This window comes from Gymnodraco acuticeps, unplaced genomic scaffold, assembly GCF_902827175.1.
Source record: "Gymnodraco acuticeps unplaced genomic scaffold, fGymAcu1.1, whole genome shotgun sequence".
NCBI lineage: Eukaryota > Metazoa > Chordata > Actinopteri > Perciformes > Bathydraconidae > Gymnodraco > Gymnodraco acuticeps.
This window is the reverse complement of record NW_022989820.1, coordinates 193,992-221,308: the sequence shown is the minus strand read 5'-3', so window position 1 is coordinate 221,308 and position 27,317 is coordinate 193,992. Positions and strand designations below refer to the sequence as shown.

Here is a 27,317-nt window from a genome sequence, read left to right as displayed (position 1 = left end):
TTTGAATTATTATATATTTATTGAACAATGTTAAGCATGATAGGGCTCTCCATGTAGGAACTCTAATAATATAGTATAAAAATTAAAAAAGTACAAATAACAAAGACAAGACAAGGCATCGTAAACAACATCCAGAATAAGAATTAATAAACAGCTTTCTTCATGGCAGTATTTTCAGAATAGTGTTTTTTTTTTTACTTCTATAGCATTGGTTGCAAAATTGTTCCTCAAATTGAGGAGTTAACCATAAGCATTCCCAACTATTGGGATGAATATCGTTTTTTCTTGTCTTCCTTTTATCATTTCTGACACAAACCGTTGAAAAAGGCAACAATTAAAGTTGATAAATCCATGAAGTACAAAATATGAAATGTTCAGAATAAAATGTAACATTATAGAAAATGGCCCAAAAAACTTGTACAGTTAACATGGCCACAGAGGACTTTTCAAGTTGAACTGAAATGTGAAACAGATGGCGGACAAGTGTGTGATTCTACGTATCCCATGCTGCCTTAGGGCTGGATTGTGCTACACAAAATAAACATTCCTCATTGGATGAGGTTAGTACAGGGTTTGTAATACCAGATATGGTTGTGTGTGTGATGAAGCTTGCTACATGTAAATGGTCAGTATAGGAAGTGCATGATATACTGATCCTAGAACAGGATGATTCAGTCCTTTGGGAGCTGGTCAGCTGACCGCCTCAACCCCGTTTGAGTTTGTCGATGTGGAAGAGGAGTTTTAGAGAGGGGCCGAGCTTTAAGCCCATGTACTTCATCATCATGTCGCTGCGGAGCAACAGGAGCGCTTTGCCGTCAATCTCCTGCAGCAGAGGGGGGCATTTTCATTATTTCACAAAGAGAATGACTGGTATAATAAAACTAAAACTAAATATATAGGTTTTTTTTAAGTTATGAGAGAATACATACATGTTTTCTGAAGAGGTCAGCATGTGGTGCCAGCACTGGGTCGATCTCTCTGATGTACTGCATCACTTCCTCCACGGTCCACAGGTTGGGGTCCTGACCGCTCGGCCTGGGGCTCTCCCGAAAACTGCCTGAGCCTGAAAGTACAAAAGAGCAAACTGAAAATGACTATTATCAAAATGAATGGCCTGAACTGTAAATGCCAACTCCACATGGCACAGAATGGTATATAAACTGAAAAATCCACTGTTACTCACTAATCTCACTTATCTAAAAATATAGTAATACAAGTAATTCTAGCTGCTCTGCAAGCTTATAATCCAAAAGTGTAATTCATCTTGTAAAGATACAACTCTTGCAGCAACAAAATGTTATTACTATTAGTCACCTCCTATGAAGATGAGACACAAATGTTCAAGTGCAGTATTATCAGCCTCAAAAACTGTATTGGTTAAAGCCTACTTACAGTTCAGTCTGATTTTAGGATTTTTAGACAGGGTGCATATACGCAGCCCCCCGTTTCATTTCTATAGGGTCTGTCCAGCGACGCAGCAGAGGAGCCAAGTAGAGGAATCCACCATAAAATGGAGTGTCGTCATCCGGCAAAGTGCAATGTTGACGAATTCAATATGAGCACAATGCTGTCAATTACTTTGTAGCATGGCTGCCATATTTCAACAGTTTACCTCGCAATCGTTTGCAAGTGTTGCTGGGTTAACTAGCGTTGTGAAATCCTTTGAATATTTCATTATGTTTGTATGTATTTGGTGTCTGACAGCCTTCAAACTCATCTTTCAAGTCCCCTGCTTTTTTGTTGTAAATACCAGGACTATGTTTGGTGTGGTCGTACCATTCAGGAGCGATACAACCGCTGCACTTAAGAACTCAAATGGTGTTCCACAGCGACTATTGCTCCTGAATAGGCGTCTCTCTTCCTACCTGTAGAGTTGTTGTGAAGCAGCAGCTTGGAGGGAGACCGCAGGCCAGGCGTTTGTACCGTGGAGTTTGGAGAGAGAGGGCTCTCCTTTAAGTGCTCTGATGATCCAACGCTGTTCTCCATGAAGGACTCACCTGGGGACACAGAAGAGTCACAGTGAGATCAAATGAACACATAAAGGTTTAAACGTTAAAACGGGGCACTATCATAACAAAAGGGGCCACCAGCCTAAAACACCAGACCTCTGAAGTTGCAGTTTACATCAGTGTGTCCAGATTACTAAAACCTTTATATTAAGACGTTATTAAAAGGAATAAAGTAGATTTTTTGCTGAAGGTGTATGACTTTCCTTTCTTTTCTTTTTTACATGTGTGTTACTTATTTGAAGTTTTAGTATAGTGTGTTTGTTCTTAAATTTGCCTTTTTATTACATTTAAGCAATTGTTTGAACATTGATCTTGAGTTCTATATCAAATTGTGATTTTTAACATTATTTAAGTAGCCGGGTATTTTGCCTCTTCCTGCAATGTTTATCATTTGTTATATCTATTTTCAAATTGTGCAAAACCATAAAAAAAAAGAAAAACATTTCCATCGAGGAACATCCTGTCTCTACTTTATTATTATTATTTTTGCAGACGTACAAAACAACTCTCTCTCGGAGCTCTATATCAGAACAACCATTGAACAGCAGCTCAATGTCCTGCTTGTCGTCCAGGGAGAGGAAGTGAACAAGGGTGGACTACAAAAGTACCTCTGGGTCCAAATGTGTTCACATGCTTGGCTAATAAAGCTTGAAGAACATCATAGCTGTTGCCGTGACGGTGGACAATGCTTCAAATATGTGTGTCTGTCCATCCAGAAAAGCTAACATTCCTAAAAGTGGGTTTTTCACACAAATAATCAACTTGGCTGCAGCAGAAGAAGAAATGTACAATCGAAACAGTTTCAAGATGTACATGTACACTTAGACATAATAACCTCTATGTTGAAAATGATGATTGTATCATAGTGACCTTCGGGAAATAAAATGTCATAATTTAATTGTCTCCCATTAGACATTTGTGTGAGATTTTGGCATAATTAGAGTTATTTTTTGAGTTCACATTTGACTCGACCTTTGAACATCAGAATAACATTTGTTCATCACTTAGTCTAATTAGACTCAAGGGACAAAATCCCTTAAGACCTTTTTGAGATATCATGTCAGGGATGGGACAGGGCGGACACATTATGCTGGCGCGGACACAAAATAATAAAATCTAACAACACAGTGATTTAAAAGCTACAATGGGCCTTATTCTCATGATATCGATCACAGAGAAATGCCTGGAACTGTAGGGAAGTATAACATTGATTTGAGTATGTTGAGTATGCCTTTTAAGGGAACTCTTTTACATAAATCTCTTTTAATGTTCCATTAACTTAATTAAAATCTAAGGAAATCGGAAGAAGATGAAATGATTAACCTCCGGCCCAGAACGTAACACGACTCGCTCCTGAGCCAAAAGCTTCTTCTGATTTACTGCCGCCTTTTATATGATTACATAAGGCTTTACTAGACAACTCGGAGCAGTCGATTATTAGAAGTAAAAGTCCCACATAAAAGGCGGTGCAGCATTAGACTTTATAGCAACTGATTAAAGAAGCAAACAGTATACACAGCCGGCGAGAGCTTTAAGCAAACTTCCTTTTTTTTACTCACAAATAAACAACATAGGAAAGAAATGATACAAAAGCATTTTTCTTTGTAAACAAGACAACATGACTAGCAAGGAGTCAAATCTGGGCACAGAGCCAATGTTGTGGTGCACTACAGCTCATCATCTAATATAAAGGTGAAATAATGCATTACTGTTCTAATAGTGGAATTAAAGACGATCATTAAAAGTGATAATGCAGTGTTTCTTTCTTATTAGGGGTGAGCAATAACTACAACTGTGTGGCAGAAACATCGTTTTTTGTCTTGCAAAGGGGCGGAACATTTCCGGTACATTTCCATGGGAAGTTAAGCTGGGGAATTTTGGAAATATTCCATATTTGAAATAAATAAATACATTTAAGTTTTCCGCACTCTCGCGGGAATATCTCCGCGAGCGAGCTTAAGTTTCACTTTCGATTGCATGATATGGCCCAGCGCAACACCTTCGTCACACATGTTGCCACTTGCTTGTACAATTTTCAGGCGATTTGTAATCTGTTCTAGAAAAACTATGTGTTTTTGGATATTTGGGGAGTTAGGTGGTCTGCGAGTGTTTTTTTTATTGGTTAAGTGGTCCTTGGTATGAAAAAGCTTGAGAAACACTGTACTAGATGAATACATTTGTATGTGATATTTGCAATTTAAACATTTTAAACAATTTATGCTCAAATATACTTTCCCCAACTATATTTAAGTTCCCTACGAAGAGCCAACCCTCAATTTAGAAAATTCCCAGTTAATTCCCGTGGAAAGTTTCCATCTTTGAAGATTTCCGGAATTTTGCAACCCTAGTCCAGATATGCAAGTATCTTTCAGTAGCTCTGTGTGGCAGGAATGAGGCCCAGGGTGGATATTAAGGAAAATGCATAACAATAAAAAAGTGACATACCATCAGTGGAGTGTCGGGGGGTTTTAGGCAGTTTCTGAGGAAGAGGGCTGTTGCAGTCCTGGAGGAAGCGCTTAGTGCCTCGACCCGGGCCCGTCGTTAGGCTGTCCCCAAAACTCCTCCTCTCTAAAGAAGAGAGAGCCATGTGTGAAACATTTAGAAAGGACAAAGGTGGACCACATTTCATATGATATGATGGCAGTGTAAAAAACACAAATGTTTCTATTTTTGGTACAGAAATATGGAACAAGAGGGAATTTAGTCAATGAATACTTTGACATGTAAAGGCCCTGACACACCAAACTGACATCAAAGAACACGTCCCGACGGACCCGACTGTTGTGTCGTCTCGCGTCTCTGCGTCTTAGCCAAACAGTCGCACTGGAACACACCGTAAAGACTTCAGCCGACGGCCAAGAAGCACGTACGCACTGCGCAAGCGTGAGTGGCAATAACTCTCCTTACCAGCAGGTGGCGGTAGTGTGTATTCGTCATTCAAAAGAGACAACCGGAAGACAGACTGCGTGATATATACAAACAACAAATAGCGTGCGTTCCATTTTCACTCTCGTCCATCACGGACTGTTTCACATAACGACTTATAATCGAAAACATGTTTAGTGCGGTACTGGACAATGAAAAATAATAGCCGTCAGTGTGTGCCTTCTTCACTTCCGTTTCGCTTCTCATGCACTGATTCGCTAAGCTGAACAGCCAATCAGAGTGATTTATTTTGCCGACAGCCTCCGGATTCAACATGTTGAATCGGGAGCGGAAGGTGTCGGCACGGCCGAAAAGACACGACGGTGCAGGACACACCAATCTGAGTAGGGCAGCAGGGCGCTCATCGACGGCCAGACATCTATCGACAGCCGAAATCGGCTCGGTGTGTCAGGGCCTTAACATGTTCAAGCATTGTTCATGAATTACATAGATGACAAATACACATCAGCAAGAAGACACACTGTTACAGTTTAACCCTCAACATGACCACACTAGTACTACAGAATGTATTACAAACAAGCATTATGGCACAGTGTGCGAAAAAGTACACGTCCCACCGTCCGGGACGTGTTATTTACAATATCGGACAGTAGATCTTTCAATTGACTTGTCCGGCGGACAAGTGACATTTTTCGGCCTGATTTATTGACAAATTATTGATACATTCAGATTACAAAAGGCAGAACTCATTCGCAAATTGTACGTGTCCGCCATTGTTCGTTTAGAAGTGTTAGTTTTGGTTCTGCTTGTCGATTCCTAACGGCCTGTCCACACAGCGGCGTGCGTTGAAGCTTCCAAAGCTTCTGCCCATTCACTTTGAATGGGGTGACGTCACTTTTAGCCGAACTGCATCGTGGGAAGCGACGCGGAGCGTTGCTGGCGTGGCTCGCTGGAAAAGTTTAGCAATGTTCAACTTTTGACGCCTCGGCAGAAGCGTCAGCCTATCGAATCATATGCCAGTATAAGCTCTAGCCAATCAAACCGCTGCTTGTGTGTCAGGGGCGGGAGATTCATGTGATTGGTTGTTGGTCGAGTGTCAGACACGCCCGCCGGCAAGCGTCAACGCACGCCGCTGTGTGGACGGGCCGTAAGGAAATGCATCTTGCCGCGGGGCGGGGCGGGAAGTGTAGCACAGTGGCAGGGTTGGGAAGCAAAACTCGGTTCCGAGTAGGAACAAATAACAATTGTCCGGTACCGGGATTAATAAGAGTTGTGAGGACAGGAGGCGAGGCCGAGGCCCGCGGACTGCAGCTCTCTCTATGCTCCGTTTCAGCTGATCGCTGCAGCTCAGCGTCTCTCTCTCTCTCTTTCTACACACAGCGGATCCGCTGCCCATTTAACAGCCTCATCTTTGTCAAACTTTCTTATGTTCTTTCTCTAACACGTAATGAAGGTTATTAAGCGTTTTAGCCAAGCCCCCAGGAAGTGCGCCGGACTCAGATGAAAATATTCGCGCTGGCCAAACGGCGGTACTACACTTCCGTTTGGTTGCCAGGCCCGGAAACACTTTTTCCCATTGACTTACATGGGGAAAGAGTGGTCTGTAAATCGTTGGATAATTTTTTTTAAACTAAATAAACTACCCAGTATGAACACTTGTATAGCCCTTATTAAAAACATTCGTTCCTCAAGTTGTAATAATGTGCTAATAATGTTATTCTGAGAGTTATTTCCCTCTGCATTATGAACGCGCATCTAACCCACGGGACCGCGCCGCCCGGCACGTTCATGTTACGTGTCCCGACCAATCAGAGCACACTGTGCTCACAGGGAGGGTGGGGCTGGAGCTATTGGAGCTACAACGAGCCGTTAAAGGCAGAGTGAAATTCAGTGAATACACGTAGTTTACAGAGATGCTGTATGAGGAACCGATGTGAGTTGCGTTTATCTTTACCCATGGATAACGATTGATGTGCACATTAGCATAATGACTAGCTAGCCGCTAGCTGCTAACTGCCGCCTCGTCAATATCAAATCCATCATAATAACAAATCATTACCATGCTGTCATGAACGCACGGTGCTGTTACGTGTACGCAAATTGACGTGCTTGATGTGAACGAGCATTTTGGTTAAAGTTGCTTGCTCAGGCATCCCGGGTAATCTGTGACGTTTTGCTCTCTCAAAAGTTGGCCCATTTTATCATCATGCGCTAATGAGCAACTCTCATAGGAATGAATGAGGCCCCGCCTCCCACGCTGTATCCAGTTCTTATTATACATCCATGGTTTTAGCTCCTGTGTTGTTAATATTGACCGCCATTTCCTTTATGAAGTAAAGCAGCCTCCCTGTCTGTGTCCTCGCGCTGTCCTCACATCCCCGGACCCCCAGACTCGGAGGAGCACAGGGATGTCAGTATTGTTTATGAAGCAGGGTATAGAAAGTACATTATTGAAATGAAAATACTATGTATTTACTTTTACAAACAGTGAGCAGCTGGGCAGCTGCAGCATGTGTATTGCAGGACATGTGCAAGCGTCTTTGAGTTGTAGAAAAGCGCTAGGCCTATAGGCTATAAATCTAATGTATTATTATTATTATTATTATTAGGCCTATGTGTTGGACATGTGTGGTTGGACTCTGTCTCACAGGCAGGTTGCAGTGTAACATCAGAGGAGACTGGGCCAATTGTACATTCTCAAACTGCACCACTTAGAACTAACTAAACAATGCAGAGATTATTTTTATATAATTGTATTCAATAACTGTAAGAAATTAAACAGTATTAAGTGATTTGTAAATAGGAATACAGATTTGACTTAATATTTTCATAAATATATTTTTCTCCCAGTTTGACTTATTTTTACCCTCTCAAAGAACCGGAATCGAGAACCGAAAATAATCGAAAAGCAGAACCGGAATCGTTAAAATCCAAACGATACCCAACCCTACGTGTGATGCAGTAAAATCTTACCGCTCACTTACGTTAGCGGTGTCGTAAAAACCGTGGGAAAATGTCAAATACGATGGTGAAGAAGAAGATTCCAGTGGCCCCAATTTTTGTCCATTCTGGACAAGTGAAAAATGTATTCGGACAAGTAAATTGCCAAACTCACTTGTCCATGGACAAGTACTCTCTAAAAACTTTTTCTCACACTGTGGCAATGAACAGCATATTAATTGCAACCTCGTTTTCTCTACTCCAATAAAGAACCTCTTTGTGAGCACACTTGTAAAATAACTGGTAGCCAAACAGATGTACTTTATGTCTTATTTATCTTATCTAAATTATAGGCATGGCAGACACGTTGTGCCTTTTGTAGAGCAGTGTAGAACATACTGTGCAGACACGCAGGGGGGGGGGGGGGGGGTCACATGGTGCCTCTCCCTCAAGTATTTACAAGATTTGTGTCTTAGAAGGTTACTGCCAACAACTCCCCATGGAGTTTGTGTTTTTTAAGAACTTACAAACACTTAGGGTGCCTCAACGTTTTTTAGAGAAGAATATATATTTTGTCTACAACAGTTTTATTCTTATATTCTTGTCAACTTGAACAATATGGAACATGTGATCAATGTGACAATCTGGAAAATGTGATCTTTCCAGCATAATAAAACTGTTACTCCAGGTATCTGATCTGTTTCCATAAATGACGACAACATTCTCAACTAAGCTGCTGTAAATGAAATGATGTGTGTGTAAAGTCACGACGAGAGAGCAGTGCACTGACCGGCGGTGTGTGTGTGTGTGTCGTAGTGCAGGCCTCCTCTGGCCACAGGCTGGCTGCCAAACAGAGCGTCGCAGTGCAGGTTGTGGCAGAGTTTCTCCAGGAAGCGGAGGACGTAGGTGACGCTGCTGACCGTGGGAAGGGTCAGGGTGTGCTGCTTCTTCTCAAAGTAAGCTGCACAGGGAAAGAGGATCAGATGATGTTCAATCAAATGTACAGCAGTATTCATTTAGTTAACAAGAACTATGACTACATATGTTCATGACCTTTTGTTACAAGAATGAAGCAAGGCAATGATGAGACAGCACCGGCATCAGTAAATACAAACTGAGACTATATCAACAGGCTTAAGTGCTGATAGAAAAACAAAACACATTTGAACAAATATGAGATGAGATATTATTTAGTTTTTTTAATGCAAACGTTTTGTTGCGTCTTTGCTACTTACTTAACTTAAGTCAACAAAAGCTAAACAGGATGTTGTTAACTGTGACTATGACTACATTTGATTAACTTAACAAGGACATTTGACTTCAACTAACTGAAAGAAAATGCTGAAAACGTTTTATTTGACATGAAACAAATTGTTAAAAGAAACATGTTTGCTGATGTGAGTGTGAGCTTTAAACACATTTCTTTCAGACCTCAACAAACAATGACAACGGAACAAAATGCTCCATATGCTCTGGTTGTATTTAGGTGGGGGATATTTGACTAACTTCAGGTAATTAAACAAAGATGGGATAACCGCAATTTAAAAAAGTAAACAATTAGGCCTTTTAAAATGCTTTTTCATAGGGACTATTTCTAGAAGCAGGAGAGTGAGAGAGAAAAATGATATTCTTTATTAAATTGAGAGTTTGATCCCCACCTGAAATGACTTCCCCCCCGTGCCCAGACTTGAGGCAGGAGAAGACGGTGCCCTGGTTGTGGGCCGAGTCCACGCAGGCCTGAACACACTGCTGGAGGACCGAGGAGGCCCGGCCCGGCCCAAAGTGATCCGGGAGCTGCTGGATACGCCGCGGGTCCAGATGGGGGCCCGCTTTGCCGTACTTGTTAAGGTACACACAAACTGTGGAGGGAAGCAGAAGAGTCAATGACGAAGGTATGTGACTTGTTCCACGACGCATTTTAACGACTGTCCTTTATTTTTATTTTTTGTTCTAACCTTTTATGCCTTTTTTATATTACCATATTTTATTCAATATGCTCCTTGGATAACTTTATATTTTCTCCTCATAGCATTGTGAAGCACCTTGAGATGACGTTGTTTTTAAAGTGTGCTATATAAATGAAATGTATTATTATTATTATTCCTATTAATTATTTTATTATTCATAAGACGTTATTCTGTGGTGGAAACAACTCTACATTGTCTGTGGTTAAACATTTTGAAACAAGTTATGTGGCTTTTTTGTGATGTTTTACAATCACACTCACATAGTAAACCGTTGGACAGTGTCAGTTTGTTACTATGGAAACAGAATGTTCAGAGTAACATAGCAACGGTTGTCCCTCTAGTTTTTCATCTGTGTTAATAAATGACAAACATGTTGTATAATCAAAAAATGTAGTTGTGTCTGTACTTTCTCGCAACTTCTACAACTTTGAATAAATAAAGCGACCACTTTGTCTATTTTAAACCTTGTTTTTGCATATACTCACTGCTATTTGTGAGTGACAGCTTTACAAACAGCCAGGACATCCCAGGCATAAATAATAATATGCGCTATGTCCAGGTGTGTGGGTGTTGTGTACCTGTGGGGGCCTGTAGTGCAGAGTTGGGGATGGTGGCGTTGTCCAGAGGCACAGTGCTGGTGTCGGGCTCTGGGGTGCTGGTGGTGGGAGACGTGGGGACCGGATTAGGGACCACCCGGGGTTTCCTCTGGATACAAACACACACATTTATATAACATTTGGGTTTTTGCTGGTTCGATACCATCTGTACATTTGTGTAATGTCTTTAATAGCTCATTTTATAGCATCATTTCAAAACAAAGGGCCTACCGGTGAATGTGACATGGTGTTTTGTCAGTAAACAAAAGAAAGATCGAAAGGAAAGTCATGACTCTGCCAAGTATTACCATTAATCTGTCTTCAGTACATTATTTGAACCTGATGAGTGAGGCTTTCTGTTTTGCCAGCATGAAACATTTGTTGTGGGCAGCCGCTTTGTTTTTGTAATAATATATTGTTGCCTGGCCTGGGAGCGCCTTGGGATCCCCCAGTCAGAGCTGGTTGATGTGGCCAGGGAAAGCAAAGTTTGGGGCTCTCTGCTGGAACTGCTACCCCCGCGACCCGACCACGGATAAGCGGGAGAAGATGGATGGATGGATATTGTTGCCATTAAAATGGAAACCAGCTCAATCTGCTTTAACTGGAAAAAAGGTGGCAAACAAGATGCCTTCATGCTTTTTAATCTAACACACAACCAACAAGTTTGATCCACCCTTTTAAAAATGTGCTTAGGATTTTGAAACATATTCCCTAAAGGGGCTCGCTAGTCTTATTGGTAGAAAAGGTAACAAAAAGGTAAGGTAACAACAAAGAGGAAAGCAGTAGATAATAAAACATCCAAAGAGACTTTTAAATGACTAATAAACTGTTACTGGTAAACACATCCTGCTAACTCCTGAAATGCTAATGAGTGTTTTCAAGAATAAATATCTCTTTTTGATATTCTGTGTTTCAGTGTGTGTGTACCTTGCTGCCAGGCTTGGGCCCTCTTTTCTTTGGGATTTTGACGGGTTCTTCGGCCTGAGTCTGCAGAGCGATCCTCTGGGCCCAGTTAGCAGGCAGGCGGCCCCTGGTTCTCCCGGGGCCCGTCACTGGCCTTCCTGGGCCCGCCATGGCATCTTCCAGCCAGCCTGCTCTCTTCGCCCAGCCCAGCTGAAAAACAAAAGAAGAGACAAAGAGTCAAGTGGGGTGACTTTAATGCTGGGATACTACACAATGACGCAAGGTCAGACATGTTGAACCCATCAGAAGATAGCATAATCACAGAAATAAGCAATCCTTTTCAAACGTCAGTCAGTCTTTGGTTCCCTCAACTCCTTTTATTCTACCTCCAATATTAAGCTCTGTTGAAACAAATACATACATAAAGTAGTTGGTTTTGAGTCCCATAATTTTGACAATTTTGCCCCTGAGCTGTCTGCACTCCACTTGAATACAGTAGAATGGAATTTATGCGATCACCACATTGAAAAATGACCATGTTTTATAATCTCTTAAACAAATTTCAATAATCCACAGACCTCCCTTTGAACAGACGTGGTCCTATCAGAATCAAGTAAAAAGTCTAGCTTTGACTTCGGTGTATCGGGGAAAAGGCGGAAATCTTATGCACAGAAACCACAAAACCTGAGAATATAAAACCAAAGCTATCTGCAGGACTAGATTGACATCATTTATTTAAATGCAATAAATGTGTTTTTTAAATCAAGATAAACTGACCATGCCATGATCAATAAAGATAACCGTCTGTCCCTGATGGTTCACCCCCTCATGCCTACCTTACTGCCAGGCTTGGGCCCTCTCTTCTTGGGGATCTTGATGGGCTCCAGGACTTTGATAGGCTGGAGGCTCTGCGGCCCCAGCGCCGGGCCCTTCTGGCTCCACAGCGCTGTCACTTTGGTTTTCCTGCGGCCTGGCTTTCGTCCTCTCTGACCTGGAGGCCTGCCCACTGTGGGCGGGGGGTGCATGGCCGGGCTCTCCACACTCCCGTCTGTCAATGGCCCGAGGCTCTTAGGCAACACTAGTGCACGGGCAGAGATGGACAAATACACAGAAAGAAGGGGAGATGAGTAACAAGCTGTGGCTTAACAGTGAAATAATACATTAACAACTACAGCTCCAGGCTACCCATTTAATCACAGGGGGTGCACAGTAATGTAATAATGTTTGAACAGTGAGTAGTTATTTTCACATTAAAAGCATTTGTAATCCCAGAACATAATATTCTCCACATAATAAGTCATTTAAAACCTACATGATGTGGTTATGTGATGTGAATGGCAACTCCTAACACCAACACACAGCAGTGTGAGTCATGTACCCGACTGCTCACTCATCCATGGAGCCTTTACGCTGTTGGCTACAGTCCCCGCTGACTTTAGCTGCAGCCAACCAAGAAGAAAGTGGTGTCATGCACACACACATTATACACTCTCCATGCATGTGGCTCATCAGGTATTAGCATTACTCACCTAGGATACAAATACTTCTGTCTAATGCAGACTAAAACATGTACAACTTCATTTCATAATCTGTAGCATTTAGTTATTACAAAATATAGCACTGTTCAATGCAAAACCTGAGCTAAAGCAGCAGAGTAAGTCCACCATTTCCTTACTCGGTGGTTATAAGCAAGAGGTCACAAAGCTACTCCTCTCAGACGGTGAGAGTGCTTCACAGAGAGAGAGGAGAGGGTGAGAGGTGACATCACGAGGGGCATGCTCCACTTCGCTCCTGAAGATTGCTCATTCTTTGAATTTTAATCTGCCAGTGAACTCAAAGGGTTTATTTGGCCTTTTTTCGGCATATAAATAAGGTCAGAGAAGTCAGACTCTTGAGAAATTCTCTGCAATATAATTTCTCTTCATGGGAGTCAGGTTAAAGGAGGGGGAAATAATAGATGCAACACTTACAGCGATACTTTGTTTTGCGGTAAGACATCGATACACTGCTTGGGGTAATTATGGTCATTTATCTCGCAATACTAAAGGTTGGTTACATCTACATAACGGAAAATAAACATGTTTTCCACTCTAATGGTATCTATGTATGCATTTAGTTTAGGTTGTATTGCTCTGGATGGACAGAAAACACAAAATGTAAAGAAGTACTATGCTGGATATCTGGTGGGAAACCATATATTCGTTCAGTATTATATTTAAAAAATCTTACAAACACACACTACCTGGATAAACTGTGATATGTAACTACCAAAACAAGTACAAGGCAGATAGAAAACTAAAACTGAAAGAACACAGGCTAAAAGGTGAAGGAAAACATCTGTTTGAAAGAAAGAAAATCTTTTTTTCTAGCATACCTTCAACCCCCTGCTGGAATGAAAATAAGAAGAAATGTGTGAACGCCTTAAGCGCCTGAGGAATAAACCCTATTAAAGAAGTACGCTGCTGACAGCTAAGAGACGGTCTTAAGATGTATCTCTCACACTCCCACTCATGAACACACACAGCTCCCTATCTTGATGGGAAACATTTCACAAATCACATTAACCACTGAGGGAACATGCACATGGAAAAATCATTTAGAGCCGGGCCTGCTTTAAATACATCAAAATAGCCAAATAAATAAGCCAACACAGCTGGACAAACTCCAGGAATGTGTGCATTAAAACAACACACACACACACACCCACACCCACACCCACCCACACACACACACACACACACACACACACACACACACACACACACACACACACACACACACACACACACACACACACACACACACACACACACACACACACACACACACACACACACACACACACACACACACACACACACACCTAAAAAGCATCCTGGACCAAGGACAGATTTACGAGTGGAGCAGCCACACACATTAACACAGGCTTTGGCCCGAGGAGCTTTATTTATTAAACACACTCTCACACGGGCCCACCAATCAATGCAAAGCTCAGTCCTCGGGCTACTGCAACTTTTCCTAAGGGAGAAAAACAAGACACCTGATTGACCCTAAACAGATTGGTTGAACCTTAGCTAATGTGTTTAAAAGGTTCCAGCTCGAGGTTACATGTTCATTGATCAGTGCTTGTAAATACAGCCAAACAAACGCGAGGCAAACCCATTTTCTCTCTCTCCTGTGAGTGCACCGAGTTCATTGAGTTCACAAACTGTTTCCAGCTTCTCACTACAGGAAGATATCTACTGAAAAGCGTCAAATCTATCACTCCGACAGCATTTCTGTAATTCCATTCATCTTTACTCACCTCTCGTACCCAAAGGAAAAGTCCAAAGTGTGTGGTAGTCTGCACAGCTGTCCTCAGATTCACCCTCTCCTCCTGCCCTGTCCTCCTCTCCCACTCTTCCTCTGCCTTTGCTCCTCCTTTTTTTTTATTTCTTCTTCTTCTTCTTCTTCTCTCCTCCCACCATCTGCTAACAATGTAAACAATCCTCCTCTCACGGCATACGTCTGTCTTTTCTCTTGGTTTCTGTCCCCTCTCTTAACTAAATTCCCTCCTAGTGTCTAATCAGAAGCTGTTAGCCGGGGTGCCAGCGAGAGGCCTGTGGAGGGAAACCCGGGCTCCTTTCAACCACGTCAGGGCCCGGCTCTGCCAACTGGGGGGGTGCCAGGCCTTCATAAGACACCAGAAGGCTACAAAGGCATGTCCTGCATCCCTCCTTCCTTTTCCACTCCTTTAGATACTATGAACTCTAACTGAGGAGTACAGCTGACCTTCTGACTGATAACCCCTGTATCCACTCCTTCCTTTTATGTTTCCTGTATGACAAATTGCTTCCTCTGATTCCTCGTGAGGAGACATTATTCATGGCAACTTCCTGCTTTAAGAGACACTGACTGGGGAAAAGAAAAGTCCTTGTTTGCTAAATGAGAAAAGAATGAGAGTGGGAAAACGACTGGTGTGCACACTGCAACTTTTTACAAACTAGACACAATTTTATTAGATACTGGAAGCAGAGTTTGCAAACAGAGTTATAATTATATCGGCAGAGAGCATTCGAAATTAAAAATAGCAAACTCATGTTAATGACTTGATCAATTGTTGCTAATGATGCCTTCAGGCAGATGATGATCTTCTGTCACACAGCTGCACCAAACAAACCCATAAATACTATGAGAAGCAGAACTCCAGCTCAATATATTGAAGAAAGCGCTTCATTATTGTGGCAAAAATGTACAAGCAAAGAAGGACAACAAATCAAATAAATACCACTCAAGGTTGTCCAAAAATAAGCACCAAAAGTGATTTTAAAGTGCTTCTTCACAAATTGGTGTTAAAATATATCAGCATGAGTTTTGAAAATACACTGACTGGAATGCAATCAAAAGGAAGTGTACAAATAATATTGTTGACTTAAAAAGGTCATGGATCTGCCAATTTAACTATGATAATTACAAATTCCATATATAAATATATGAAATATGATAATGTTTTACAAACTAACTTATTGGAATATGTGTGTCCAACTCCGTATACTAATTAATCTCATTTTAAAGTAGCATTAGACACCTTAATGTGCTTTACCTTATCATCGTGAAGTAAATGCTGATTGCACAATCGAACGGCTGTAGAATAATGACACCATCTGCGTTTAAATTGGTTCCCTGTAAGCCTTGCTTACAATATGCAAACCTATCTGCCATAGGGTTGCAATCTCACAGGAAAACAAAGGCTTGATTTATGGCACACAAAGAAGGAGAATAGCTCTTAATTATGAAAGTAATAAAACAGCAATACAAGGCTCTGTAGTCTGAACCAATACAGCAGAATCTTTATTATCCCATCACAACTACACTCCATCCGTTCTTACCTTCACAATAAAAGCCTTACACATATACACTGCGTGCCAGAGAGCATTTTGCTACCAGGCAACTCAACCAAATAGCTAACAATAGTTATCCCAAAGTAGTAGTGGTGATTGTGGAAACTTTTCCCAAAAAAAAAAGCTCCATACAAGGAGGAGGCAGGAAGGCGACAACGGGATAAAATGCTCCTCCTACTAAGCTAGATAATGAGGTATCACAATTTGTCCTCCCTGCACACCGATAAAGGTATTTCATGTTAACCACAGTGATTGGATCTCTGCTCATGTTAAAGGTGGTGAAACCTATGAAGTAGGGCTGTGCTATTATGGCAAAAATCATAATCACGATTATTTGGGTCAATAATTGATATCACGATTATTTTGACGATTATTCATTGACCATTTATTGAACTTTAAAACAAATAATATTTTACCAATAAACAAGATCAACAAATATGTTGGAGCACACTTCCAAAACCATACTAAACATATATTATTAATATGATAAATAAAAATAAATTAGACCAAAATACATTAAATCCAATATGTTGCAGTGCACTGTCACAACCTACTGAAAACTCCTTAACATATAGCCAACATTTTGGTAAAACATATTCAACATATTCCACTCAGTTAAACGTTGAAGGCTGGCCAACCGTCATGGTCCAGAAGTAACAGGAAATAAATGTTGAACTACAATTTAAGACCAAATAAAAATGTTTAGGCCACCATGGCAAATGCTGGTAGGGCTGCTCATGTCATCTCTTAAAGATTGTTCGCTAGAAACACCAGCCTGTTTACATGGTCTGGTTTCAGAGATGAGCGCAGGCAGGTGACAATATTGCCACCTGTACTGAAGACCCTCAGCCACGCCCCGACACAGGGGTGACGCCGGCCAATCACAAAGCTTTGATAGGTTCAAGTGCATTATTCTGGCACAGGAAGATTATGTTACAGGACATAAAACAGAATATTGTTGTTCTATTTTTAGACACATCTCGCGATCGACTGGTTGGGCACCCCTGGGCTAGACCATAGGTCTGTTGTGGTAGCAAAGTAGTCAGCTGAAGCCACATCTCTCTCAACTTCCCCACGGCATTTGTCACATAGCGCAGGCAACGCAGACCTGCTGAAATAATACCGAGACGGCATCGCGTAACGCTTGTCCAACGTGTTGACAAGTTGCTTAAAGCCCTGGTTGCTAACAGTGCTAACTGGGCACATATCTTTAGCGATGTGAAATGTAATGGCACCTGTAATATCTCTGTGTCTCTGCGAGCTCGTCGCGTAGGCCGTTGCTCTGTACAATGCGTCCTGAATCGATGACTGTGATGATGTGGTGGATGAAGTCGAGCGGGCATCTGCTTTTTGTTGTATTACTGCCCGGTCGTATTGCACTTTGTGGTTGTTTCAGATGATTAAAGAGATTGGTTGTGTTAGCGTGTGGTGCCAACACAACCTGGTAACAAATCCTGCACTGTACTTTATTTTGCTCCACGTCGGACTCCTGAAAGCCAAAGTACTTGCAAATAGTGGAAATAGTTGTACCCTTCTTTTTAACGAGTTGCTGCTCTTGTTCTGACATCTTTGCTCGCGCTGAACACTCACAACACATATCACTACTACGTGGCCGAGTGGGCTTTTAGGGAGGGGCGAAAGCGCACCCAGCAAAATAATCGTATTTTGTCAATTATGCTGTTTTCATAATCGTCGCAAGCCATAATCGTAATCGCGATTAAAATACGATTAATTGCACAGCCCTTCTATGAAGGTAGTTTTTTTTCTTTGAATGCTGATCTTAACATACCAATTGGAGTAGTAAAAGTACAAGTTGTATCTGGAGAGACAAGGACATGTCAATCAAGCACATTTTGTACTCTCTCACTGTCCTAAGAAAAAGACATCCAATCAGGACAACAAGTAAAAACCATGAGTAGGTGGACCATGAATGTTTGTGTCTTTAAAGCAGGGGTGTCAAACTCAATTTCAACTCGGGCCACATTAGCATCATGGTTGCACTCAAAGGGCCAGTTTTATATATAAGAATAATATATGAATATGTAATATATATAAAATAATTAGGGCTGTCAGTCGATTCAAATATTTAATCGCACATTTTTGATCTGTTCTAAATGTACCTTAGAGGAATATTTTTCAAGTTTTTAATACTCTTATCAACATATGAGTGGACAAATATGCTTTATGCTAATGTTTATTATCATTTGAACAATGACAAATATTCTTATGAATATTAAACATAACAACCTCTGAACATTACAAATATTCGCCTCAATTCAACCTGGAACCTCTCATACAATAATACAATACAAATGGTGTGTGTGTGTGTGTGTGTGTGTGTGTGTGTGTGTGTGTGTGTGTGTGTGTGTGTGTGTGTGTGTGTGTGTGTGTGTGTGTGTGTGTGTGTGTGTGTGTGTGTGTGTGTGTGTGTGTGTGATGGATCGTTGGAGCTATGTGCAACTCAAGGCATATGCTCGAACGGGAGCTGCCTGGACGCTGCAATCATGTTGCGCACTATCCGTGCTGAGTGTGCTGACTTTTCGTACAATGTCCCACTGTCTGGCTTCCTGCATAAAGTCAAGTGCTCGGCGCAGTTGTCGGCGAAATGTCGCTCCTCTGTTTTCATTTAAACAGCTCCTTATATCCGTTAGCGCAGCTAGCTAGCACCAGATGCTAACAACAACAAATGTTATCGATTGGTACGGTCTCTCTCTCGCTCGCTCGGGCCACACATACACACACCCTCCCGGTCCTCCCGATGGCCAGTCGGTGCCTGCCGGTGAGCGTGGAAGTGTGGTCTGCTGCAAGCGGGCAGCAGGAGCGGGGCTGTCAGCATCAGCTTGTAGATGGTATTTTAAACTCGATGCGCTCTGAAACTACGGGGCAGCCGAGGAAAAAAAATACACATGCGTTAATCGCGTTAAAATAATTAGTGGCGTTAATTTTTTTTTGCGTTAACGCGTTATTAACGCGTTAACGCAAAAATAATGTATTATATGACATTATTGCCTCTGCATTGGATTATTAGGGTAATAACTTCATAATTAACTAAGTCTGAAAGCAGAAGTCTAGGGAAAACAATTGCAAGTCTCTTCAGTGTGCATGTCACAAAATGATTTAAAAAGAAAAGCCAAATTCTGAAAATAAATAAATAAATAAGTGACATTTTGAAAAAATAGTAACATTTTGAACAAAAAAGTCAAATTCCCAGAAAAAAGTCTAATTTGAGATGCATTGTGGGACATGTAGTTTATGGGCAATGTACTTCTGTAAAGCGGCATGTAACCATATAATAAACATATTATATTCTTTGCAAGCTCTTGTGGGGCCACATGAAATGAAGTTGCGGGCCTTGAGTTTGACACCCCTGCTTTAAAGGATCAGTCTCCCTAAACTAACAACCTACGCTTCAAAACCACCTGTTTTGTGTGTTTCAGCCTCCTTAGCAATACAGTGAAAACTATTTTTGCTGAGATATAACACCCTTTGTCACAAAACATCCAGCCATCTATTGAAAGATACAGACCTTTGGTTCCAGGCGACTGCAGGTTGTCCCCTGTGAGGGCGCACCAGCCCACGGGGAAGATGTCCCTCGAGTCGTAGCGGCAGTAGTAATCGAAGGCTCCCCGCCAACCATCAAAGGTGACCAGCACCTCCACACCACGCAGCGCACCAGCTGTCGCCGGGCAGATGAAGTGGGGATTTTTGCGGTCAACCGCCTCCAGCTTCATGCCCACCTGGAAGGAGTTCTGCTCCGGGGCGGGAGGCTCCTGCTGGGGAACACGAAGAGAACGACAGGGTCAGGTATGAAGTTGGAATGTGTGCATTTATTTATTTGTACGAGGTAAGTGCAGGTAAATCTACTAAATGCTGGTAAATTGTTGTTAAGAGAGAACTAAGAATAAGTGAATAAACATCAATCAATCAATGTTTCAATCAATGTTTATTTATATAGCCCAATATCACAAATGTTACATTTGTCTCAGTGGACTTCACAGTGTGTACAGAATATCAGTATGACAATACGACACCCTCTGTCCTTAGACCCTCACATCGTACAAGGAAAAACTTCCAAAGAAAACCCACAGTTTAAAGGGAACATGGGAGAAACCTCAGGGAGAGCAACAGAGGAGGGATCCCTCTCCCAGGACGGACAGACGTGCAATAGATGCCGTGTGTAAATTGAAAAGATAATACATTTGCAACATAGGTGCTTGTGTTCCCCTTTTTATATAATAATAATAATAATAACTTTATTTGTATAGCAGCTTTCATACAGGGGATTGCAGTACAAAGTGCTTTACATCAGTAAAAGATAAGACATAAAATCAGTGGAAAACAAGCAGCAAGAGCAAAGCATAAAGTGGGATAAAATAATTAAAAATAAAAACATGGGGAATAAAACATAGAGAATAGTGCAGTATAATAGTGTAAAATCAGTCAAATGCTTTGGTAAAGAGATAGGCATTTTTAAAAGGCAGCTTAAAACCTAACGTATTGGCTTCCCTAATATTGTTGGGTAACATGTTCCACAGTTTGGGGGCGTAGTTTACAAAGGCTGCATCACCGATCTTCTTATGACTCTTTCTGGTGACCTCTAATAGACCTGCATCTGATGATCGCGGTGTTCTGGCGGGTGTGTAGTTTATTAGAGAGTCAGCAATGTAGCTGGGTCCTTGTCCATTTAGAGCTTTGTATATGAGGAGAAGCACCTTAAAATCAATTCTAAAAGTTACAGGAAGCCAATGTAGAGTAGCTAAGACAGGACTAAATGGGACAGCAAGTTGTTTTTAGAGTGTATTGAGATTGTGAGCCATGCACAGGTACCTTGTGAAAGATGCGCGAGGGCGCCATCTCAGCTCCATTTAGTGTTTTCAAAAGGAACATGGGCCAAGAGGACGCATTGAGACGGAAACCTGTAAAGGAGAACAAAGGTTGTCATTAGTACAACATCTTAAAATCTAAATATTATATGATAAACATGGTGAGATTGAAGAGACAGATCTTTGGAACACAAATAATCACTCTGTCAAGTGAATACAAATTACCTGCAACCATTTTCATAATTGATTGATTTGTTATTTCAGTCATTATTCAAGCCAAAACTCTGGTTCCAGCTTCTCAAATGTGGACATGGTGATGCTGTGTTTTGTATTACCGTGAATTAAATATATGTTTAGAGTTTGGGACTGCTGGTCGGTCAAAACAACACATCTTAGGAAATTAAATTGACTTGAAAATCGAATGAGTTTTTAGCACATTTGGACATTTACTAGACTCAATTATTAATCAAGAAAATAATTAGCAGATTAATAAATAATGAAAGAGTAATTAGTTGCAGCCCTACAGATATATAGGAGTGTAGAGTGTATATAGAGTGTTTGTGTCCTTTCCCATGGGTTTTTAATATGGAAATGACCTAGATAAAAGGCTTTCTACGTTGTGTCAGGAAGTTATTTATAGTCAACAACATGACACATTGACTTTTCGGTGCTGTTAGTCACTGACACCTAGTGGACCTAAAATGAAAAAGAGACACTGTGTCCATACCAAGCGGTGGCTGCAGCATGCCTCCGCTCTTTTCACAGTTGCCGATTGGCTGGATCTCTGAGGAGTCCACGAGGCGCCAGAAGTCGTTCTTGTTGTCCGACCCGTCGAGGCGCAGCCGCAGCCGCGAGCCCGTCAGGCCCACCACTGTGGCGATGCAGGTGGACGTGGTGTTTCGGGGGTCCTGGGCCTCCAGCTTCATCCCGGCCTTGAACTCGTTTAGTGGAGGTGTGACGCTCTAGATGGTGATGACAGACAAGTTGGAGAGTGTCAACATATTAACAGCAGTGGAGAAATAACTGAGTTGAAGATATGCTAACAAATAGTTTTGAGTTGAGAGTGCACATTTAAATCTTGCTCACCTGTCTGAAGCAAGAAGAGGGAGCGCTCGAGGCCCCTGTCTCTTTAAGGTATTTGTCCCAACTAAAATGTCCTGTAGAAGAACAACATCACAATGAAAGCGTTGTGTAAATGTGTGTTTTTCCAGTCGTGATAAGCTGCATAATTGTTCAGGTTTTTATACATTTTGACTTGAATTTTACATGTTAATGAGCTGCATCACAAAACAACAAAGACACACAAGGCTTCAAATGAATTATCCACATGTGAAGCAAACTTTGTCTTGATGATTAATGAAAATGTTTGAGGCAAATCCCTTGGCACTATTTTCCCGTTGGAACTGCTCAAAAGTGCCTTCATATATCACCGGCTGCTGTGGGTTATTTACCTTGGTACTGTGAGGGCACCCGGGAGGGCCGTCCACTCCGGGCATGCTTGATCCTTCTGGCATCTTTCCACTCTAAAGCTACAGGAGCCGAGACAGATAGAATAAGCTCTAAACTACGGGTGATTTTCACATCAGTCAGTACCTTGCAATACAAGCCCCAGTCCCTGCTCCAAACACTGACTGGGATAACAGGACTATTACAAGATAATATATGAATCTGCCTGCACAGTAAAAACACAGGGGTTGTTTTGTATGAAATGTGCTTTACTTCTAACTTCCCAAGCAGGCTTCTATGAATATTGTTTGTTACAAATCATACTGAGCGTGGTGTGATCAATTCTTACCTTTCTGTGGCACAGGTTTCCTCATGCTCCAACAATACTGACCAAGCTCACAACACAACAGTGGCCTCCACTCTATAGGAACAAAAAGGCACAAAAATAACTATGTTAGTGCTTTAAATAAAGTGAATAAGTTGCTTATGTGACCATTTTATTGTAGATTAAGCTGGTAAAAATACAGTCCACACAGCATCTTAAACAAAAGAAGCTCACACACTATAGTTTATCCCTAAAGGTGGAAGCATCATATAACACAAATGTATGCATTTAAAAAGACCATCATCCCTTAAACCTCACAGACCCACTTGTAGGGCTGCTCAATTCATCGTATTTTAATCGCAATTACAATTTTGGCTTGCAACGATTATGAAAACAACATCATCAAAATAAAACGATTATTATTATTTATTTTTGTATTATTATTTATTTTAAAAAAAAGAGATTATATATTTTTGTATTGGTTTTTCAATTGAATTACACTTAAAGTTCAGGGTAATCAACTGTTAAAAACATACTACACATTTTTCTTTTCAATAAATTGATGTTTTCAAAGTAAATGGATAATCGTTTTTAATAATCGTGATATCAATTATTGACCCAAATAATGGAGATTATGATTTTTGCTATAATCGAGCAGCCCTACCCACTTGTATGTTGGTTCATTTAACTTTATTTCAAAGGCAAGAGCTGGAATAAGCTCAATGTATAGTACTGTCAGGCAGATTGTATTTCTTCAACCTTAAACCTACTCAAAGGGGTTGCTGTTTAAATTGAAGGCATCGTAAAACGTATACGAGACCCAGCAGGCTTTAATATATTGTGCGTTTATAGTTAAAAGCTTATTTTGAGTGAATGGAAGATTTAACCACCCTTATTTATGTCAATAATTAGTTTTATTTGTATATCTCAAAGGGATTAGGTACTAGGCATCTCATTTATACTGTACATTTGTTTAAAAATGAAAGGTCTGTTTTGTTGTTATATCAGAAAGTAACTTTGAAAATCTAACTATTTGTAGGCTTGATCCCACCAACACACATTCAGGAGCATTCAGAGCCAAGGTTAGGCTCCTACTGTTAACTGTACTGCATCTCTAAGGGAAACCAGAGCGCTGCCCCTGTTATCTGTGTAGCTCGCTGGCCTACTCTCCAGGCAGGAGGTCGTCATGGGAGGCAAACCCGAGGCAAGTTCAACAAAGAGACCCGAGAGACAATGTACTACAATGTAGACAATGTACTACATCTGGATTTAATCAGCTTTTTCACACTTTAAGGATTCACTTAAATATCAAAATGCAATACAAGCTCCTTGCTGTGCTAACTGCATGTTCAGGCAGTAATTGATATTTACGAAGGGGACCAAATATTGGAAACACCTCGTAATAAAACAGCAGCACAAACTATAGCCTCTAAATCACTACGATATTAACCATATATATATATATATATATATATATATATATATATATATATATATATATATCACCAACTGCCTCAAACATGTGTGTGTATCACTGAGCTCAAATTGCTTTTATTTGTATTACAGGACTATTACAAGATAATATATGAATCTATACCATGTAGTAATCTCATTCAAAATAAAAATATAATTTTGGGTTTATAAGAAGATAAAGCTTTACTCGCAAAATATCAACCACTGGTTAAGAGCAACATGTTGTAAGGCTCACTTACTCCTAATGTAACCTTAACCAACTTTACCAACCAGACACAACATCCAGGTCAACAGGTCAGACTGAACAAGTGCTTCAAGTAATAGTATTTCTAGTCCCACCCAGGGACTTTTAATGTGGGACTGTGGGACTAGAAATACTATTACTTGAAGCACTTGTTCAGTCTGACCTGTTGACCTGGATGTTGTGTCTGGTTGGTAAAGTTGGTTAAGGTTACATTAGGAGTAAGTGAGCCTTACAACATGTTGCTCTTAACCAGAGTGGCATTTATTTGACATTAAGTAAATCAAAAATAGACCACAACTAAGATTATATTTACGTTTATGATAAGGCAGAAACAAGCTAACTAACATAACTTTGATATGTAAAATATAGCGACACATATTTGGCGACAAAACCTGCCAATTATCAAGAACATTTAAAGTTTCTTATACTTAATTATGCAAGTGTTCAAAACCCCCGTTACACACAGTAACGTTATAGCGACACTTGTCCAAATAACATTTACAGCGGCTTTATTCAGAGAAGTATTATAATTAAAGTCGCAAAGAAATTCGCCCAACATAGCAACAGAGAACTGACAAAGTAACTTGGTGCTCATATAAACATTGCCTACCTTAAAACTTCATAACCGTTTCGCAGTGTTTCTCCTCCCCGGATGATTTCCTCTTCAATGGAAGTGCGCCTTTTTCCTCCGCCAAGGGGGGGTGGCGTCCAAATGAAAGCGGCCCGGTCCCTGCGTGTTTCCGTCTGGGTAAAGTGACAGGACTGGCGTTAGAGAGCAGCAGGCACTCCTCCCTCCTGTTGCTGACCCACTGAGTGTTTACAACTCAACACCCAGCTTGTGCCACTTCTCTGCCATCTACACGGGACGCTGTTGCCATTTATAGCCACAAACATCGCGTCTCACATGGAAGAAATGTGTTGTGCTCCATTCAAAACACAAAGCCAACACATGGGACCCCCACCGCCCTCTCCTGGGGTGTATTTGCATTCAGGTTAGATGCTCATTTACGTGAGAAAATTGCTATTTCAGGAGACAAACACTGCACTGAGGATAGACTTTAAGGTATAAAGCATTAACAATGAATGAAAACAAACCATGCATGCAAAGTGCAGTCGTGCAGACACCACTTCCAGCATGCTATGCTACGCACTGCAACACAGATACATGCCCACTGCCCGGGATGCTACGTTAGCATGCTAGGTGGCTCGTTAGCTCCTGATTATAAATATTAGCATTAGCAGAAAGGGAGCAGAGTAGCATACAAGAGGCTAACCAGTGGAAATCTGGGCGCAATGCTGAAGCCGAGGCTAAAAGAGGACGTGCTCGATGTATCCGAGGATGTTTACCTTGCTTTGTAACGTGTGTGTTTGTTTCTGATGTGGATTTAGCGCTTGTCCGCCATATTTTCTCTCCCTACACGATGAGGAGGGGGTGTTTTGCCAACATTTCTCGTTGGGCAGTCAGTCACACAGGCGGGCAGGATGGAGGATGGAGAGAGGGTTAAAGTACGACCCCTGGCGGAAGGAGAAAGACAGCCATGAAACAATAACAATATGAAACACATTATAAATATATAAAATATCCTTATGTAAAAATAAACACTTCTAACAGCCTGCACTTAATTACTTGCACCCTAATGTAGGCTACCTACTTTAGACTTGCACTTCCAATTCACATGTTTATGTATTTAACATATTCATAATAATAAATGTAATTTTAAAATCATCCTACATTCTTTATTTGTTATTATCGTGATCCTTGTATGAACTATTTTCTTTTCTTTCCTGTGTTTCACTCTTAGTTCTGTTGCTGCTTTGACACCTGAATCTCCCTATAGGGATTCATACATGATCTTATCTTATCCCAATTATAATTGATCTAGTATCTCTTACATGCAGTACCAAAACATATAATGCATGTACACAGTATGCACACTGTGATGTACAGTACTATTTGCCCAATTGAAATTGTGCTCATTTATTAGCAGACTGTATTTGTGATAGTTACAATTAGTTAACAATCAGTGCAGTTTGGCCACTGATTGTGTGTGAATACAGATTTATATAAATAACACATACGTAAACATCATGAACATCATGAAGGTGGGTGTGAGCCTCTCCGCTCACACAGGGTTCAAATATGGACGGAAAGAGCAGGTTCGTGTAACACAGGCGTTTATTAGCTCCAAACAAAAGTATCCACGAGTCTCCAACGTTGCCCGTGTGGCAACCTTCACAGGTCCTTTTGCCACCTTCCAGGATCCCGCCTACTGCAAAACAGACCAGAACCAGGTTACGACATGCTTTTATTCCGGCACTGATTACCTGATTCCGATCAGCTGTCTGGCCTCCGGCCGAGCCACTCCCTTCACTCCAGCAGCCGGCGCCCTAACCCCACCCCGCTGCCACAGAGGGATTGATCGCAGGACTGTTATTATGTATTAGGCCTATGTATAACCAACTGTCAATTGAGTGGCATTACTAATATAATAATACATTACTAATTTGTATTATAAGTAAAGCTTACGGCCTGTTTATGAATACATGTTACGTAGTTAAAGGCTATTGCACAAATTGTACGTAGAACAGCAAATGTAATAGCGCAAACAAAAATGTTCAAGAACCTAAACAAGTGGCGCTGAGACTGCTATTGCTAGCAATAATGCAGCTAATGTAATGTATTTTTCATTGTTTTTATGCAGCTCTTTAATTTAAAATAAAGTCTCATGAATAAAACGTTTTTATTTGTATCACATTATGTTAATAGTCATGATAATTAATTAATCGCAAGAATATAAAAACAAGACAAATAGGAATGTAATTTT

At 41.0% G+C, this 27,317-nt stretch overlaps 1 protein-coding gene across 2 annotated transcripts; it reads right to left on the bottom strand.

Annotated features, from left to right (window-relative positions):
* On the bottom strand, window positions 1-25,975 carry LOC117557717 (polycomb protein SCMH1). 2 transcript variants are annotated; one of them, XM_034233678.1, is made up of 17 exons: window positions 25,840-25,975; window positions 25,103-25,236; window positions 22,800-22,871; window positions 22,456-22,533; window positions 22,091-22,161; window positions 21,732-21,966; window positions 21,009-21,097; window positions 19,708-19,954; window positions 12,138-12,379; window positions 11,326-11,511; window positions 10,381-10,507; window positions 9,494-9,694; window positions 8,626-8,796; window positions 4,455-4,577; window positions 1,866-1,997; window positions 930-1,063; window positions 1-823 (listed from the first exon to the last, which is right to left on the bottom strand). In XM_034233678.1, exons 3-17 carry the CDS (start codon window positions 22,822-22,824, stop codon window positions 704-706), a joined length of 2,181 nt encoding a protein of 726 aa, XP_034089569.1. In that variant the 5' UTR covers window positions 22,825-22,871; window positions 25,103-25,236; window positions 25,840-25,975; the 3' UTR covers window positions 1-703. The 2 variants fall into 2 exon arrangements, with proteins under 2 accessions (XP_034089569.1, XP_034089577.1); XM_034233686.1 differs by having other exon boundaries at window positions 19,708-19,951.
* Window positions 25,976-27,317: the final 1,342 nt, after the last annotated feature.

Coding starts and splice junctions, on each gene's coding strand:
- LOC117557717 (XM_034233678.1), bottom strand. CDS start 22,824: ATGAGGAAACCTGTGCCACAGAAAG. Junction 22,162..22,455: donor GGTGCCCTCACAGTACCAAG/GTAAATAACCCA, acceptor GTTCTTCTACAG/GACATTTTAGTTGGGACAAA. Junction 19,955..21,008: donor CCTCGCGCATCTTTCACAAG/GTACCTGTGCAT, acceptor CGTGTTCCCCAG/CAGGAGCCTCCCGCCCCGGA.